Below are 18,883 nucleotides of genomic sequence, written 5' to 3' on the forward strand. Positions count from 1 at the left end.
TTCCCACAGCTACAAAGCAGCAGAGCCGAGATCCAAACTCAGTTGTCTGTATGGAATTTTATCTCAACCTTACACTGGCTCCTTCTGAGCCAGGGGAAACCAAAATCGTATGTCTCTAAAACCTAAGTGAGAAGCTCAAATGCTGTAGGTTGTTTCCAAACCCTGGGGTCCATTCAATCCTCTTCCAGGCCTTGGCAGGAGGGCGGGCAGCCCCTGACGCGGTCCCGGGACACGCTCACAAAGACAAGAATACTGAACACCGGAAGGACTCATTATTACCCAGAAATCTTTATTACAAAAATATTTTGCAAGCCAAAAAGTTTAAGTTGCAACTATATACAAAATGGGGCCTGTTTCCTTCCCAGCAGTCTTAAAATAAACTCCTGAAACCATGCTCCTTCCGCAGGGTCAGTTCGACCTCTTCCTTTTCCTGGGGTTCAATACACAAGGTATGTGGAATCTCCAGGTTGCCAGGCTAAAGCTAAAGCTATACATCTTCCTTGGCCTTATTCCCTTATTTCCCCCTCCAAGAATTAAAATAAAATAAAATGAAAATGGCACCAAGAAAACATTCTTTTAAAATACTGAATGTGTGTGTGTGCATGCATGTGCACACGTATGTGCTATCTCTGGGTAGAAGAGAGGGAGATGAAGGTTTACAAGCCAATCTTTTGGAATTTGGAACTAGCCCGAGCCAGGTGGCTGGGCCACTGTGGCTCCCAGATGCCACATGGGAGCTCTGGCCAAAGCTGTCCACATGGTCTATTGGCTCAGCTAATTCCTGGATGCCATCATTGAAATCACCAAGTGACCAGGCCCCAGAGAGCTGGGTCTGTGCTGAGCTCCTGCAGTTCCACCTGTAGGACCTTCAGGAATGGGCAGGATGGCTCAGCTTCTCACTTTTACAGCCTGAGCCAGAAATCCCTTGGGCATCCCAAGGCCAGGAGTCATGAACATTAGCGTCTCAACTCTTAAGAGTTATAGTGAAGACTGAATACTGGGTCACCCCTCTGGCCAACCTTCTGGGACAGAGTGGGAAATCAGCCCGAGCTTCACAGCTGTACCACCCCCCTGGCTGTCTTCAATTTATTCCAGTTTGATCCCAGTAGGGTTTGAGCACAGAAATGGAAGATTTCTTCTTCAAGGATCAGCTCGGAAAGCCGGGATGGGGGTGGACACTAAAGGGGTAGGACACACAGCCAGAGCCACTCTCCCTACCCTTTACTATGTGTTCCTAAAGTGCTTATGAGAGGTGGTGGGGAGGGGTGTCATCCTCACTATCCCCACTTTACGGATGAGCAGACTGAGGCGTTAGGTCTCGACAAGACTGCACTGTCAAGAGGCAGCCCTCAGCAGGCTGGACTTACCACGGCGGGTCACAGAAGGCTGCAGTACCAGCCGCGTGGCTCGGCTGAGAACTTGGCCAAGTCAGTCCCAGTCAGAAGGCTAAGTGTCTCCAGGGAGCAGCTGACCTGATCCTTCTTGCCCGTTCTTGGGGTTCTGGGACTTGGAGGAACTCAGTCTTTGCTGTAAGAAAATCCCTCCAGGACAACAAACTGTTAAACCTCAGACTTCACAAGACCCAACCATGGACTTCAACACATGACAGAGAGCCAAGATCACGTTGCTGTTGTTTTAAGAAAAAAACAAAACAAAACACCACAGATCAAGTTTTCTAACACCTCAGTTTCAAGATTGCACGTTTCACATTTCTCAGTAATTTACAGGCGTCCACAGCGAGATGTTGCTTAGTGCTAGCTGGAGGGGCAAGCTCAGGTCTAGAAGGGAGAGATGGGTCTGGGTGGAGCAACGCAGTTGGGCCCCAGGGAGTCTTGGAGAGACCCAAGGAAGCGGAGGGTTTTGTCTCCAGTCCTTTGGGAGGGGTCCTCTCCTCCTCCAGGACTCATGGCTCTTTAGCCTAGGGATGGGGGAGGCCAGGACTGTTGGCAGCAACCTCACCAAGTCTGGATATGGGTTCCAGAGATTTTTTTCCAGCTTTTCCATGGAAGGGGCAGTTTGATCTAAAGGGGAAATCTTCCCCCCTTAAGCCCCAGTTGGGTGGGGGGTGGTGGTGGTGGTGGTCAGGGGACCACCCTGGAAGCTCAGGCTTCGGAGCATCGGGGAGGCAGTCAAGGGTCTTCGAGACCCACGTGGTGATGGACGGAGGCACAAGAGTTCTTGGACCCCAGGCAGTTCTGGCCACTTCCCAGGTCGGTTCCCTGGCTGGTTTGGCACCATCAGCCTCCAGGTGTGTGGCAATGTGGGGGGAGGGGGCCGTGGCTGCCCAGGAAGTGCTGGAGAGCCAAGAAGGGGTGGGGAGAGAAGAGCCACCCTGGCCCCTGGGTCCCAGAGCCTGCACCGCCCCAGCCCTCCGGGAACTGGGTTGGCTGTGCTCATCACGGCGGCTCCCTGTGGGACAAGAAAGCACGTGGAGATGGGTGCTAGAGCAAACCACGGTCCCATTCACTTCCTCGGGACCTGGACGCTGGCATACTCTGAGAAGGATGGCTCGGGCTTGGGGGCCGGCTGCTTGGGGGTTCGGTTGAGGTGGACCATGTCCAGGTCAGCGTAGGTGAGGGTGTCCTCCGATGCGGGCTGCGGGCTGGTCTGAATGCTGGCATACTCTGTGTGGTTGTTGGGCTCCGCGGCCCGGGGAGCGGGCTTCTTCCCCTTGGGCAGGTTCAGGTCTGCATATGTGATATCATTTGTGTCCTGGATTTAAAATACCCAAAGAGAAAGTCATGAGAAGGTCATTCTAGAGGCCCTGGCCCACTCACTCAAACTAAATACCAAGTCTGGATGCTTCTGTGTCCTCTCGGCCCATACTGGCTCAGCCGTAAGTCCTGTTCCCCTCATCTCTTGCCAACGTTACTTGCCTCCAGCCTTGCCCCTTCCCATCCACCCTCCTCCTCACCCTGCCTGAAGGGTCTTTCTGACTCACACAGTGTGGTTCCCTCACAGCCCCGCCTCAGTGTCACCTCCTCCCGCTCCTGCCTCCTCCCAGCCTGAACCACCTGCAGTCTTCGCCCATTTCTCATGTTCCTCCCTCTGCCAAGGGTGTCTGTCCTGCTTCTCCTTGTAACAAATCCCCATCCACCCTGTAAATTTCAGATGAAGCACGGCTCATCCTAAGACCCTTCCTGGCCCTCCCCTCTCCTGGCAGGGTCCAGGTTCCTTCTTTGTGCTTCCTCAGCCCATGTTTGTTTTCCATCGCAGGACCCACCACCCAGGACCGTGTCTGTTTGGGGGCCTGAGTAGGTGCTGATGGTGATGTGTGTGGGGACATTCATTAATGTACGCATTTATTCCACAAATATTCACTGGGCATTTGTTATGATTCAGAAACCAAGGCTGGCACAGAAGAAGTCTGATTCATACTGAATAAATAGGATGGCAATAATTTCAGCTTCACTCAGGGCAAAGCTGGAGACAGGGAGACAGAGAACAGGGGCAGTATAAGAATGAGATCGCCAGTTGGCAAAGCGGGAAACATTCTGGAATCAGAAAGTCTGGGTTTGAATCCTGGTTCTAGCTCAGGGATTTTGAGCAACTCACTTAACCTCTCTGGGTCTCAGTTTCTTCATCTGTAAAGAGGGGATGATAATAGTGTCTACTGCCAGGGTTGCTGTGAGAATGGAATGAGATTATCCAGGTAAAGCGTTTAGAAAAGAGCCTGGTACATATTGAGCATCTGTCTTCAATAAATGTTCGCAATCATTAACCACTTAGCAAACCTGGATACCTCCCATGTGCTAATCCTATCAACCTGCCACTGCCACCTCAAAATCGCCCATCATGAATGATAAACTTTGCTTCCTCTGTGACTGGCCCCTGCGTGATAGAACAGAATAAAGCTACCACCAACCGGCACACCTCCTAGCTGGTGCACGGTAATGGCCCATTTCAGTTCTCAGGGCTTACAAGCAGCACACAACCACACAGATCACCCATTCACTCTTACCACAACCTACTTGGGAAGGATTATCTATTCCACTTTACAGCTGAAGACACTGAGACCAAGGGAGGTTAAATAAAGTGGACAAAGTTGTCCAGCTGGCAAAGAACCAAAGTGTGTTGGACTCTGCGGCTGTGCTCTTAGCACACAGCTCCTGTCCTGAGCCCTGTGTGCTCTCATTTACTTCTGTCTGGGAAATCCACGTTGATAGCATGCAACTCCCTCCCTGGCCAGGGCTAGCGCCTGGCACTGGAATCGCAGGCACTCTGCCAGCTGGGCCGTGACTGTCTGGCTGTCCAGTGCGTGGCACATAGTGGGTGCCCGGTAAGTCTCTGCTGATGTGAATTTCGTGCAGGTGTCCATGACCCGTTTTTCCACCATCATTTTTTTCCCCCACAAGATTCCAGGAGGAAGTCCAGAAGTAGAATGACATGGGAGAAGGTCTCCCTCTCTCATGACTGGAAACGGTTTTGTTTTTCCTAATTACTACCTGAGCTCATGTCCGGGGCTGCCGGGGTACCCCATGGGTCACAAGGGCAGGGCCAAGGCATTTTGGTCTACAAATGCTGTGCCTTTCACCAGCCCGACAACAGATTACATCTAAAAAGATGACAACTGCCTTGGAAATGTCAAGGACAGCTGGCGCACTCTCGTTCCGGGTTCAGAGCAGGACCTGTCTTGTTACAAGATGCTGAGGAGCCCTCTGCCTTCAAGGTCTGACAGCGTCAGCCGGTGATAAGCAGGGCTAGGTTTCTCAGAAACGACGTTGCCTGCAAAATCATCTCAGCAATGTTGACCAGAAACCTCCAGCTTGAGCGAGTGTGCCCTTGTGTGAGGTAATTAATGACATGGGGTCTTTCCATCAGCAAAGGCGGGAGAGGCCCTGGCAGGCTGGCTGTGCAGTTACAGCATAGAAAAGCCTGGCTGTGAGGAGGAGTGGGCAGTGAGCTGGGAGTGGCGCTCCTGGTAGAGGGATGGGTCTGGGCAAATGCACAGAGGTGGGAAGGCACAATCCACACTAAGGGAGCTGCAGCCTGACTCCAGGGCACCATTTTATAGGACGGATTGTGAATGGTGCCCCTGGGGAGTTGTGCAATGGGTAGCACTGAGTCAGGAGGCTGCAACAGCCACTGTTGGCTGCAGCAGAGAGAAGGAATATGCACAGGACATGGGGAAAGCTAGGAATGTAAGATCCTCCACCCTGCACCCCACAGGGAGTCTTAATTTAGAACCAGATCTGCAATTCCGGTTGATGTGAAGCAACCACGCCATGGAGTTTCCCAGGAAGGGCATCTCACCAAGGATTGTACCTGGGTTATTTCTCTGGCATTCTTCTCAGGCTCATGCAACCTAAAAAGGAAAGAGACACACAGATAAAAATACCCTCACTATCTAAAGTGCTCATGCAAATTGATAAGAATAACATTTAGGCTCCACTTTCTATATGGGTTGAGGACATGGATGAAGGACTCATAATAGAAACACAACTGCACATCAAATGTTTGGACAAAGGGGTCAATCTCACTAAAAAGGAATTGTACACAATGCACTATCATTTTTTTTTAACCTACTCTATTGGCAAGGATCTTTAAAAATTATAATACTTGGTGTTGGGGAAGCTATGGTGAAATGAACTGGAGCTTGCATACGTCGCTGGTGGGAGAGGCAAACCAGTACAATCCTTTTGGGAAGCAGCTGGCAAAATCAAGAGCTTGGAAGATGTCCTCATCCTTTTGACTCATAATTGCACTTTTTTTGGGGGAATTCAAAATATAGAAAAAGCTTTCAACACAAAGGCATTTGTCAAGGGCGGGATGGGGGAGGTTTATATCTTAGGGTTCTGCCAATTGGGACTGGTTAGGGAAATTAGGATAAATCCACAGATAAAGATTTAAAAGGTTTATGAGGAGGTTTTTTTTTTAAGTTACAAATGCTTACATTAAAATGATAAGTGAAAAAGGAAAATTCTCTGTGGGATTATCTCAATTATGAAAAATGTGTGGATAACACTGGAAGGAAACATAGCAAAATGCAAACTGCAGTGGTCTTTGCATGGTATTTTTTTTCTCCTTTTTAGTTTCCCATATTCTCCAAATGTTCTGTATTATAAACATCTATGTATCATCATTAAAGAAAGAAAAGAAAAAGACCAAGATGTCCAAGTTAATCAAAGAAGTTGTTCGTGCACTTGCTTCTGTAATTGGAGGCCACGGCTTGACTCACTGGAGGGTCACAGTCAAGGTGATGAGCATATCAGAGCCACTGGCTTGGCAGAAGTTGTGTAAATTCTCAAGCCGGCAACCCCAGGGATGTTAGCATGGATAATGTCAGAAATGAGCAGTGGGGCTTGGCAGCAGGGTTATTAATGGATTTGGCATGAGTGCTTGGCTCCGAAAGCAGTTCTGAGACATGACAAGCCCCACGTGGCCACAGAAAGAACCCTCCAGGAGCAGGGCCACGTCCGCTGGGGAAGATCACACAGATCTGTCCCCACCCTACTGGCCTCCAGCCTTCCTGGAGCTCCCCACTGGCTGGCTGGTTCAAGTCCAACTCATCGCCCTGCTCCGTGTCCCACGTGGCCTGGCGTGCTGCCTCCAGGCTAATTCACTGCCCTGTCCTCATGTACCCACTCATCTACCCACCAAATATTTCGGGGGGGTACATTTGATGTTATGTACTTCATGCTTCAATAGCAGCATGAAGGACCCCCTTGATCATTTTTCTTCTTGGCTAACTTTCGTGTCTCCTTCAAGACTCAACTATGGTGTCACCTTGTGATGGCTCTGCCGACGGTGCTGGGCTGGCTGGGCTGCCCCTCCGTGACAATCTCAGATCTCCTGTCTATCTGCATATCTGGTTTCTATTGCTGTCTGCCTGCCTGCCATGCTTCCTCACCACATGTGCTCAAAAACAGTGACTTGGAATGAATGCCAGTCAGGCTGCCCCAGGGCCTTTGCATGCTTTGGGCTGCTGCCTCTTCATCTGCTTCAATCCTTTTCTTCCTTCAGATGCTATTTTAAACAGTCTCGTCTTGGAGAAATCTTAACTGAACCCCCAAACTCCATTCTCAAAACACTGTGTTCTTCTCTTTCAAAGCAATTTCAGACTACAACCAATTACCCATTTCCCCATATTTGTCTCTCCCCTGGATTTTCCTATTTCAGTGAATAGCTCTACCATTGCTCATCTTGTGCTCAGGCTGGAGAAGTAGGAGTCAGCCCTGATTCTTCTCTTCCTTTACAGCTCTCGTCTAATCCAACCTAGGGCTGGTCGGCTCCACCTCCAAATTATCCATCAAAGCCAGCCACCCCATCCTCTCCACCATCCTAACTCCCCTGATTCCTGAAGAACCTCCTCCTTGATCTCCCCACCTCTATTCCTGCTTCCCTGCCCTCCATTCTCCCTATCTCAAATGCATAAATGATGTCATGCTACTTTTCTGCTTCACAATGCTCAAGCCCTCTATAACCACTCCAAGGTGGTCAAGTGACACCAGCTCCAAGGCTCAGCCCGGCCGACTGCTCTAGGCTCCATCCCTCTCCTGCCTCTGCTCCGCTCCAGCTCCTCTGGCCTCCTCTGCGCTCTGTGCATGCATCTGACTGCTCCTGTCTCAGGGTCTTGGCACTGGCTGTTCCCTCTGATTGGTGTAGTCTTGTCCCAGATATTCCCATGGCTGGAGACTCCTCATCCTTCTAAATGTCACCTTGCAGATAAGCCCTCCCTGCTCACCCAAGACCTTACCTCCTTGATCTGCTCTGTCCCTTACCTGGCTTCATTGTATTTAGTCAGCAGCTGCACCACATCCTTTATTAACTTTCCAGCTTGTCTGGTAACCTGTCTCCTCAGCGGACCATCAGTTTCACACAGGGAGGAACTGGGCCAGTCTCATTCACTGCTGAAGCCCCAGCACCAAGAACCGGGCCAGTCTCATTCACTTCTGAAGCCCCAGCACTAAGAACTGGGCTGGCGCATCATTAGCAGTCCATATGTATTTGTTGAATGAATGAATGAATGAGTGAGTGAATGAATGAATGAATCTTTCTCACTGGCTCTTAAGTGCCATGAGACCAGGGGTGGGCCTTTTCTCCTCCCCTTTGCAACTCCCAGCTCAAGGCCTGGCACTGAGTTAGGCTCAGTCCAGATGAATAAATGAAAGACTCAGGGAAGCCCTAAATATTCCAAGAATAAATGCAGTGAATGTCTGACAAGTGAATAAATGGCTGATTGAATGAACCCTAGTGCCCAATTAAGGGAGCAGAGAGACACGTTTTTCTCTCGTCTGAGCTGGGGAAGATTACAGACAATGTTCTGTCTGTACATTCCTAACCCAGGGAGTTAGAGAGAGCCAATCCCTCCACCAGCCCTGCAACCTGAAGAACCCTTTGAGCTCAAAGTGGCAGCCTCCCGGCTTGCAGCCTCCCTGAGGTGCTCGGCTGTTACTCACACCAACGTCCTCTGGAAAGTGTCTGATCCCAGCAAGCCAAAGCCGAAGCCGGCTGAGGCATGGGAAACCACCATTAGCACTCACTAGCTATTGCTTTGGTTTAGAGAGATGAAAGGGAGCAAGTGATCTCATGGCTCCCTTGGTAGGCTCATGCTGGAAAAATAAAAAAACAGGCAGAAAACGGTTGGTTTCTCTGGGGAAGAAGAAATAGACAGCAAGAAGCATGGGAACAGTCATGAAGGCACCAGCTTTCGTGCAAGAGATGTCAAGGCTGAAGTCATCATTCTGGTGCTTCCTAGCCTCAGGACCTTGGGAATGTCATGACTTCTCTGGGCCTCAGTTTCCTCAACCATAGGATAGGGAACAATAAGAACCTGATAGAACAGCGGTTCTCAAAGTGTGGCTTGGGAAGAACAGCATCAGCACCACCTGAGAACTTGTGGAAACAGAGATTCTCCATCAGGGACTTTGAGGGTAGGGCCCAGTAAGCCGTGTTTTAACAAGTCTTTGGGGATTCCGTAACACACTCAAGTTTGAAAACCACTGTTCTATAAAATTGGGATAGTGATAAATCATAGGGTTTCTGCAAGAATTAAAGTCACAATTGGGCTAATATACATAAAGGCATAGACAGTGCCAGGAGCACAATAAGTACTCAATAAATGGTAGCTGCTAATGATGCCATTATTATTGACAATGTCCTATTCTTCCAGAAACTCATTGTCTAATCAGGGAGGTAAGACAAGTAAAAAATAATGACAACAGGGCGGGGCGCAGGGGCTCATGCCTGTAATTCCAGCACTTTGGAAGGCCGAGGTGGGTGGATCACCTGAGGTCGGGAGTTCAAGACCAGTCTGACCAACAAGGAGAAATCCCGTCTCTATTAAAAATACAAAATTAGCTGGGTGTGGTGGTGCATGCCTATAATCCCAGCTACTCAGGAGGCTGAGGCAGGAGAATCATCTGAACCCAGGAAGCAGAGGTTGCAGTGAGCCGAGATTGTACCATTGCACTCCAGCCTGGGCAACAAGAGCAAAACTCTGTCTCAAAAAAAAAATAAAAATAAAATAAAATAATAATAACAACAAAAACAAAAAAGAGAGATCCTTCTAGATGGGGCTGTGTAGTCACTAGGAAGCAGTATTTTAGGGATTCAGAGAAGGCAGAGTGGGAAGTGCTACAGTGGTTTAGGATGGCATTCATTCACTCATTCATTCATCCACTCACTCATTCACCCATTCATTCATTCACTCACTCATCCATTCATTCACTCATTCATTCATTCACTCATTCATTCATTCATTTGTTCATTTGTTCATTCAATAAACCTTTACTAAGCACCTATCCCATTCCAGGCATGGTGCCAAGTTTAGCAGCTATTTGCAGTGAACCTTAGGGACATGGGCCCTGGCTTCAAGGAGTGGGTTATGAAATGGGACAGGTGCAGAGACACCTTGAACACACCAGGTGTCCATGCTGGGGCACCAGGAAGGTTCACAGGAAGCCCCCCATCTCTGGAGGATGTCATGCCCTTGCTGACCTCAGGAGGAGCAGGAGGTGACCAGGTGACAGGAGGGGTCCCACTCTAGCTACCATATTGCATAACTCCAGGGGGTGCCATTCACAGAGCCCAGTGTGCCTGCCACCCCTGGAGCTGGGGGACCCTGGGTAGTGCATGAGCAGGGGCAGGGAGCATACCTCAGCAGACAGGGCAGTGTGCAAGGGGGAGGAGGAGAGTGAGGGCCCAGCCTGTGGGGGAGGGGAGGAGCACAGTGTGGTTGAGCCGTGAAATGTGAGGACAGGGGGTAGAAGGAAGTGAAACTGTTCAAGGCAACTGGACCACAAGGGGCCCAGAAGCCTCAGGGAGGCATGTGGACTTTATCTGGAGGGACAGGGAGAGCCACTGAAGGTTTTTTGGGCAAATGACAGAAATGAGTCTTGCCCTTGGAAGAGTGTCCTAGGTGTGGGAGTGTGACAGGCACAAGCATGACAATAGGAAAACACACGTGCCCGGAAGGCAGTGAAGAGCCTAGTTTTGCTGGAGAGGTGGCTCTGCTTGTTCGGGGGAGGAGAAGGCCAGAAGGTTGGGCAGGGCTGAGACCAGGAGGGCCCCTGTGGAGATCAGAGCAAGAAGCAAGGCTTTATCCCAAGAGTACCTTGGACTCACACTGCTGGGCAGGAGCAGGGCACCCGATGCTTCCCAGAGCCTTCTCTGGCAGAAGAGCTGCTCCTGCTATATGCAACTGCTTTGCCTGGTATTTGCCCCATCACTCCACCCATCACCTGCACCCCCCAACTCAGGATACAGCACTCTATTGCCCCCAACCTTGAGGTGGTCCTTAACCCTACAGTCAATCTATCAGCAAGTCCTCTTGGGTCTACCTTCAAAATATATCTAGAATCTGAGCATTTCTCAGCCTATCCCACCACTTTGGTCCAGTTCACCATCTTTTCCTGCCTGGACCGGGACCGCTACGGTCACCTATACACCCTCACCTCCTGTAGCATGGGCTCCACATGTAGCCAGGTTGACGCTTTTAAAACAAAAGTCAGATCATGTCCATCCTGTGGTTCTTCATCCCACTGGAGATAAAATCCCGAGTCCTTCTAACACCCACAGGCCCCACTCCAGATCATCATTTCCTATTCTGTAATTCTGGAACCCAGAAAGCTCTAAACAATCGAAAGACTGGCACTATGCAGTTGCTGGCAAAACCTGGTCTGAACCAACACAAAGCTATTTATAGCTTTATTTATCACCCTTAGCACGGATGTCTACATGGTTCTATGCAGATAGGTTCACACGGCAGATTACAGTGTGCTGCCTCTGCTCTGCTGGGGATGAAGATCAGAGGCCTTCCAAAAAGCCGATAAAGGCTTTTCACAAAATGGTTCATAATAGCTCTTGCTACAGGGGCATCTGCGAAGGACAACAAGATGCCGAGGACCTGCGTCTTCCTGACCTCATCTTCTTCCTCTCCTTCCCTCTGGCCTAGCACACAGCCCTCCTCTCTGGCCCAGCATGCTCCTCTCCATCGTAGCTCACTAGTTTCAGGCACCTGCTTGCATCCCCTTTTCAGAGGCAGTCCCTTCCTCTGCCTAAGACAGCCCCCCACCATTCACCTCCATCCCCTTGCAGGGTAGGAGTTGTCGCCACCTGATATGACACCACGAATCACTTTATTTCTGCGTTTATGCCTGTTTCTCTCGCCGGCGTCTGAGCCCCATGAAAGCCTGGGCTGATTCTTGTTTACTGCTGTATCACCAGCTGGTCCTAAGCAGGGCTGGCACACAGTAGGGACTCAAGTCACTAAAAATGTGAATCAACAAACTGAAGTGCCATCGGTGACGTAACGTCACCGCCTGAGCCTCTGACCAGGCTGTGAGCTTGCAGAGGGCACAGATTCTATCCAACTCATCCCAGCATTCCAGGGCCACAGCACGCCAAGGTACTCAATAAATATTTACTAAACAAAGGAAAGAGTAAAGTATACAACTTGGATCTGGGAGGATGCATCCGGTGGCGTGTGCAGGATGTCTGTGAGGACAGAAAGCCCGGGAGGTCTCTGCCCCAGTCCACGTGGAATTAGACAAGGGTCTCGTTGTCTGGGGAGAGCAGGCAAGAAATCAGCGCCTCTGTGCACCAAAATAAAACCCCTCATTTGGGACAATAATTAAAAACAGCATGACCCAGTGCAAGGAGATTACAGAGGAGAGAAAGAGACATGTTGACCAACACATCGGTGAGGTCAGTGGACTTGGATTATGCTTTATAGTCTGGGGGGCTGTGAAACAACCAAATAATAACTTCAAGAGGATCTGGACCAATGATACACTTACCTTGTAGAGGAAGTGGAGCCCTGGGCTGAAAGACAAAAGAAACAAAAGCCTGTTGTTTAACTAGAAGCACACTTTTCTTATGTAACTATTTTCTGGCGAAAGGTTTGCCTCCAGGGACATGGAGAGGAAATACTGTAATCACATCCTTGGAACCACAGGAGACCCCCGTGCCCACCCAGTGGGCATCCTCTTCCACCAAGGAAGCCTGTGACGGAGTAAGCTAGATGGTCCTGCTTTTCCACTTGCGGAAGCTGCCAGGGGTCCAAAAGCAGTCTTCAGCCTGGGAGGGGACAACCGCCCCACCTCTGTCTGGGTCTCACCTCCGTTCAACCACAAACCTCAGTGGAGACCCTCCAGTAACCTAGTCCCATTCAGTGCTCTTCGTGGCTTGAAAACAGATTCTAGCAGGGCTGCAAATCGGGGATCAAGTGTGAACCCCAGGTCTGCTACCCATTCACTCACTGTGTGACCCTGGGTGGGTCACTTCCTCTCTCTGAGCTTCTATAACTTGCAGGGTTGGGCTGAGCATCCATTTATTTACATGCCACCACTTTCCAAAAAAAGGATCTTGGAAGGAAAGAAAGTGTCCATCTGGTTTAGAGGTTTTAAACCTGTGATACGGGGTAACCCACAGAGAAGCCTCCAGGGTTCAGCAGCCATTTGACTCCCATTTTGCTGTAAAATTGTAATTAAAAGCAACATGCACACCCAAATGCACTCTGCACCGCACTTTAATAGGCTGGAGGCTGCCACAGCGCAAGAATTCTTGCTGCCGGGTTAACGCTTGGTGCCTGGGCAGGTCCTGGATCTTCAGGTGAGGAGTACCTCAGTTGGAAGCTCTGCTCAGCACCGAACGTCTGAGTGGAGGCTGACAGGTTGCAAAGTGCTGGACACAAGTCATCTCTGGGAATCCAGTGACAGGACACCAGTCACCCCCCTTTTACACCAGAGACTAGGTGACTCCTCAGGGTCACACAGCTGGGTAGTGGTTGAGTTGAAATCAGGACATTTCACTATGGGCATTGAGAGGCTGGGCAGACCCCACCAGGGCCTAATGAGGGAGAAGGGGGATCTAGTTATGGCAGAGGGAGGTAGCGTGCAGGGTGGTCCTAGACGTGGTCCTTGGGTTTAAATTCTGGCCCCACCACCTCCTGGCTGTGAGGCCCTGAACAAGTTTTATAACTTTCCCACGCCTCAGTCTCCTCATCTGTAAAGTGGGGTTAGTAATGTCACCTATGAGGTCTGTGGTGAAGACTGACTGTTACTACAGGGAAAACCCTGTGAGCAGTTCCTGGCACATTGGAATTGCCGGGGGATACTAGCCGTCCCTGTCACTGGAGCCTGTGTTTGAGAGCTAGGCTCTGCACACAGACCCGCCAATTGGGCTGGGTGCCCTTTACCAGAGCTGCAGCTCTGCAAACTCCATTCCTCCTCTGCAACACCTAAGCCCACAGTAATGAGCTCACACGTGTCAGGAGCCTGGCAAGCTGCCTGGGGCTGAGACTCAGAAAGGATGGCCAGGATTTCACTATCGGCCGCTACGAATGCTTCATCCCATGGGATGGGTTGTCACCTTTGGTGGGGAAGGGACCTGCTTCCCCACCCAAGGAGGAGTCCTCCCTGTGTGGGGCTCTCCAGGAACTTTAGGGAACCCATTGGGTAGGCGTCTTGGTGGAACATCTTGCAGATTCTGGAGAAGCAGGGCCTGACTCCAACCCTCCCAGACAGGAGCATGAGGCTTGGCCAGTATCTCAGAGCCAGCCCAGGAGGGAAGGAAACCTGGGAGGTAGAGGTGAAAGAGCTACCGAAGGGATGCGTGATTAGTGTACAGTTTGCCCATCCAAGCTCAGCTGTGCCAGGCCACAGAAAGGCAGCTCGGGACAGCACTTGTCCCTTTGGAGGTGGTGGGTCACAACCAGCATTTTAAACAGAAAAAAGAATATGACAAAAAAGAAAGTATCAGTTTTAATTTTATATACAAAGGGTGTGTGTATGTGTTGGGTTGAGATGTGAAATGTATTTCTATCTCGTAATAAAAAAAGGTTGCAGAAATACCAGCTTAAAATTGTCATCTACAAAAGTGGGAAAAAGAACATGTATTTATGGCGATTCTAGAATGTGTCAGACCCGTTATTTCACATGGGCTTATTTGGATCTTGTAACTTCTCCAAGACAGGCGTTGCTAAACCCATTTTACAGATGGGGAAACTGAGGCTTCTAGCAGCCAAATTGCTTAGAGGATACAACCAGGGTCTGGAGCCCTGGTTTGTCTGACTTCCAAGTCAGAGGCCCTGCCACAGCACCAACCAACCCTCCCAACAACCAACACACACACACAGACACAAGACACACATAACACATGCACACGAACAAGGGGAAGCTGTGCCCTGGGTTTGACCCTGTGCCCTCCTGCTGTGCAGTCAAAGACTATGCACCTTGCCCTGTGAGGGGGCTTTCCAGGGAGGTGGCTCATAGTTCCGGGCTCACATACAATATGGGTAATACTCAGGGCTAACATTTATTGAGCACTTGTGTGCCAGGTTACTTCCCTAACAGTTTCCATGCAATCACTTGTTAAGTCCTCCCAATCAAATGGTGGCGCTATTATCTCCATTCTCTCTGGCCTCCTGTCCAGGGGCTGGTCATGTAACCTAGATTTGTACCAGGAAAGCAGGAGTCTGCCGGGAGGCTCCTGGGAAAGACAATGTCCTCCCTGAGACAGGTAAGAAGAGTCCCTGCCTCCCCTCTTCCCAGGTTGGCAGCTCCCTTGCTCAGTAGTGGCCTCTTGAGGACATGGGGCCTGGGGCAGTGATAAGCATCTTGTAATCATGAGGAAGAAGCCACGGAGTGACTCACCCAGACTCTAATGTGGTGAGGCCACTGCCCCAGCCCCAGCACCACTACCTCTGGACTTCTTGCTACTGGCAGAAGATGATGTCCTTAACCCAAAACACCTAATGGCGTCTCCCTCTGAGGACAGTCCAGGGACAAACCCTTAGGGAGGAAGAGGGGAATGCACCCACCTTTCTTCTGTCTGATTCGGACGAGGTAGAGGGCTGCCATCAGTAGGGCCACCAGCAAGGTGCACACCACGCCCACCACAATATAGATGTTCCGTTCATTAGTTCCAGTATTCTCTAGGGACCACATGGAATAGAGGCTTCACGTATGCAGATTAAAAACAGAGAAAACCAAACCCACCACAGCATTTCACCACTAAGCAGGCATCATTAGCTGAGAACATCTGGCTGGGCCTTCTCAGATGTCTCGAGTCACATGGGCACACTCACGGGTCTGTACACACTTGCCCACGAGGCTCATCCATGAACAGCACAAAAACCATGCTGAGGTGCCAGGGGGGAATATATTTGCCGCTGACAGCTACAGAGGAACCCCTGCTGCAGGATACAGGCAGAAATCTCACTCCTGAGGAACAGAAATGTTCCTTCTCATCTGGAGTGAACCACAGAGCGGTCACGAGGGTATCCCAGATCCACTGGAAACTGAATCAGCAGCTGGAAGAAGGGGCAGTGTGGCTACTAGGGTCTGCACAGCTCAGGGGCTCACCACTGATCTGTGCCCAGCACCTGGGCCATCACATTGGGCTCAGGAGTTAGCACAGGGGCTCTGAAGCAGGACTCCTGAAATGACAATGGAGGCTTGGCTGCCCAGGGCACAGGTAAGGGGGTCGTAGACTAGAACACAGTGGCTCATCAGGAGCAGGGCTCTAAGCCACAGAAAAGTGCTTTCAAATCAATGCCACTAAGTAGCTGTGTGACCCCGGGCAAGTCAGTTAAACCGCCCTCCAAACCCTGGCTGCTGCTTCTGTTATTGGGGCCAACGGTCATCTCTACCTCATTGGCTAAGTAAGGATTATATAACCAACCAACCAACCAACCAACCAACCAACCAACCAACCAGCTAACCAACTAACTCTTTCATCCTGTTTCACTCAAAAAGCATTTATTGAGTGCCTACTGTGGCCAGGCCCTGAAGCTACAATGCTGAGCAAGATAATTATGGCCCCTACCACCTGAGACTCAGAGCTGAGAGGTCATGAAGCTCATCCCCTTCAGCACAGCTACGAGCAAGTGGAGGCCCAAAGAGGCACTGACTTGTCCAAGGTCACACAGCAAGTCTGCGACACAGCTGGCATGGGAAGCCACACATCTTGTCTCCCGATGCCCTATACATCCTAGGAAAACCTGGCACTGGCCGATGCCCTACACGTCCCATGAAAACCCAGCCTTGGCTGATGCCCTACATGTCCTACGAAAACCCGGCATTGGCCGATGCTCTACACGTCCTATGAAAACCCGGCATTGGCCGATGTCCTACACGTCCTATGAAAACCCGGCACTGGTGAAACCAAACGGTCACTTTGACACAGCCCCAAGGCTCTCTTTTAGAGCTTCCCTGAAGGGTGCATGAAGGACATAAATGGCTTCTATTACTAATCCATGCAAGGGTTCTACTGTGTACAGGGCATCAGCCACATTGATAACAGGTGATGAAATATTCCATGGCTGCATTGAAATGCCAACCAGGTGCCACCATTTGCAAACAGAAGAGATGTACACCAACACCACGTTGCAGGGGCTGAGAAAATGATACCTTGACACCCTCACACTCTCTCAGGGGAGTGACAGCATTATCTCCTCCTTACATGAGTATGCCCTTTGGCCTAAAGTGTTCCTTGGGCAATCACACAGAAATAATCACATGTGGGATGGAACATGTACAAGGATGTTCACTGAAGCACTGACTGTACGTGAGACAAGCTGCAAACACCCTGAATGACTCCACCCCGGCTTCCAGTGGGGCAGGCTCCCCGTAGCAGCCAGGCAGATGAGGCAGAGGCTAGAAAGAGTAGGGAAGAGGGGCTGGGCCAGTGAGGAATGGGGAGCGTGACAACTATCAGGTGAAGAAGGCAAGATGCAGGACGCCATGAACAGATGGGCCCCCTCTCTCCCTCTTTCCTCCTGTGATATAAATCTATGTCAAAAGATCTATCAAGATGTGTGTCAAACCCTTACCAGTGGTGACTCTTGGAGTGTGGGATTTGGGGAAATGGAGCTGACATTAAAATTCTACTTTATATTTATAGACTTCTAGATTATTCTATAATAAGCAGGAATTACTACTTTTAACATTTAAAAAACCCACAAAACTAAAAGTTTAAAAGAGCTGGGTCAGCTGAAATAGAGGCCTCACCAGCGGCGGTATTTGAGCCCTGCTCCTTCGGGTGGGCTGAGACCTTCACGGAAAAGCTTTTGTTCACCGCTGGCTGCCCATCATGCTCCACCTGGCAGGTGAGCTTCACATCATCCCTATGGGCAGACACATTCACCAGGAGCCAGCTCGTCCAGTTATAGGTGCCATCCTTGTTCTCTGGAAGGGCTGAGGCCATTTCTGTCCGGGACACGTTTCCGTTCTCCAACCAGGTCAGCTGTAGTCTCTGGGGGTAGAACTTCGTCACCTGGCAGGTGACATTCACCTGGTTGTCTGCCCTCATGGACTGTTGAGTAACCTCCAAGAAGGGTGGAACTGAAACAGCACAGGGCAGAAGCTGTGACCTTGTGGCACAGACAGATCACAGGGAGGGCTCCATAACGTAGCTCCCACCACCACGGTGAGGGCGTCACCAGGACAGTGCTAGGCAGGCAGCACGTGCTCAGACATTGAGGGTGCTCTTTGCATATGAATGAAATTACTAAGTACAATGCCCAGCACACAGTAGGTGCTCAAGGACTGGTAGCTCCTACTAGGCTAAGAATGGGTGAAATCTATAAGCACCACCCCTGGCATGCAGTTGGAATGTTACAACTGTAGCAAAATAAAGAAAACCACCAAGTACATAGAGGCTTAGCTCATAGTAGGTGCTCATTAATTGTAGTTGCTATTGGTGAAATAAATGAAACTGCGAGCGCAGTCCTTGGCACCCGGTGGGTGGTCACCTAGCCACTGCCATTAAAATGTTAGTAAGTGACCGGCACATCTAGGGGCATGGGAGGTGGGCAGTTAGGAATTTAGGTTCCAGGCATTTCAAGCCCTGGAGCGAAAGTAGAGTTGGATGGGTGGAGGGTGGTGGGGAACGGGCTTGGCAGCCAGGTGTGGGCTTGGGCTGGGTAAAGGTCTTCTACCTCGGATGGCCTCAGACAAGTTGGCAGTCCCACGAAGAGGGTCCCCCTGCAAGGTGACGTGGGCCACCTCGCAGATGACTTGAGAGTGAACATCTCTGCGGGTCAGCAACACCCTGGCTGTGCTGCGGATGCTGTAGGACACGCTCTTTCCTGCGGGGTCCACGTTGGTCTGGACGTCTGAGAGCTCGTTCCCATTTTTGAACCATTTCAGGGTGATGTCTCTGGGAGAGAAGCCGTGGGACTCGCAGGTGAAGCTCACTGTGTGCTCAGCTGTGGCCCTCACTGCGGGGCCCGATACCACAGGGGCAGAGGGTTTGGCTACAAAAGGAGCATCGATAAACAGGAGACATGACTGAGATGACCATCACTAACGATAAGCGTGTGACACGTTAAGAACCTTCCGAGACATTATTTTTTATCCTTCCAATAATGTGGAAGGATTAATGAGGGTGGTGTCCCTATTCTCATTTTACAGAGCAGGATGCAAAGGTTGGGAGAGGT

General features: G+C 50.4%; 1 protein-coding gene across 9 annotated transcripts in view; it reads right to left on the minus strand.

Annotated features, from left to right (window-relative positions):
* Positions 1-269: 269 nt before the first annotated feature.
* SIRPA (signal regulatory protein alpha) overlaps positions 270-18,883 on the minus strand; it is a 46,161-nt gene continuing 27,547 nt past the window's right edge. For 5 of the 9 annotated variants that reach the window (XM_015149396.3, XM_077951387.1, XM_028828275.2 and 2 more), the window contains exons 4-9: positions 18,383-18,700; positions 17,454-17,786; positions 15,263-15,376; positions 12,240-12,264; positions 5,254-5,305; positions 270-2,712 (exon numbers count right to left, since the gene is read on the minus strand). In XM_015149396.3, coding sequence (XP_015004882.3) covers positions 2,464-2,712; positions 5,254-5,305; positions 12,240-12,264; positions 15,263-15,376; positions 17,454-17,786; positions 18,383-18,700 — 1,091 coding nt within the window. In that variant the 3' untranslated portion in view covers positions 270-2,463. The remainder of the gene's footprint in view (positions 2,713-5,253; positions 5,306-12,239; positions 12,265-15,262; positions 15,377-17,453; positions 17,787-18,382; positions 18,701-18,883) is intronic. The other 4 variants (XM_015149397.3, XM_028828279.2, XM_028828278.2 and 1 more) reach the window with 1 other exon arrangement.

Source organism: Macaca mulatta, chromosome 10 (genome assembly GCF_049350105.2).
Source record: "Macaca mulatta isolate MMU2019108-1 chromosome 10, T2T-MMU8v2.0, whole genome shotgun sequence".
Classification (NCBI taxonomy): Eukaryota; Metazoa; Chordata; class Mammalia; order Primates; family Cercopithecidae; genus Macaca; species Macaca mulatta.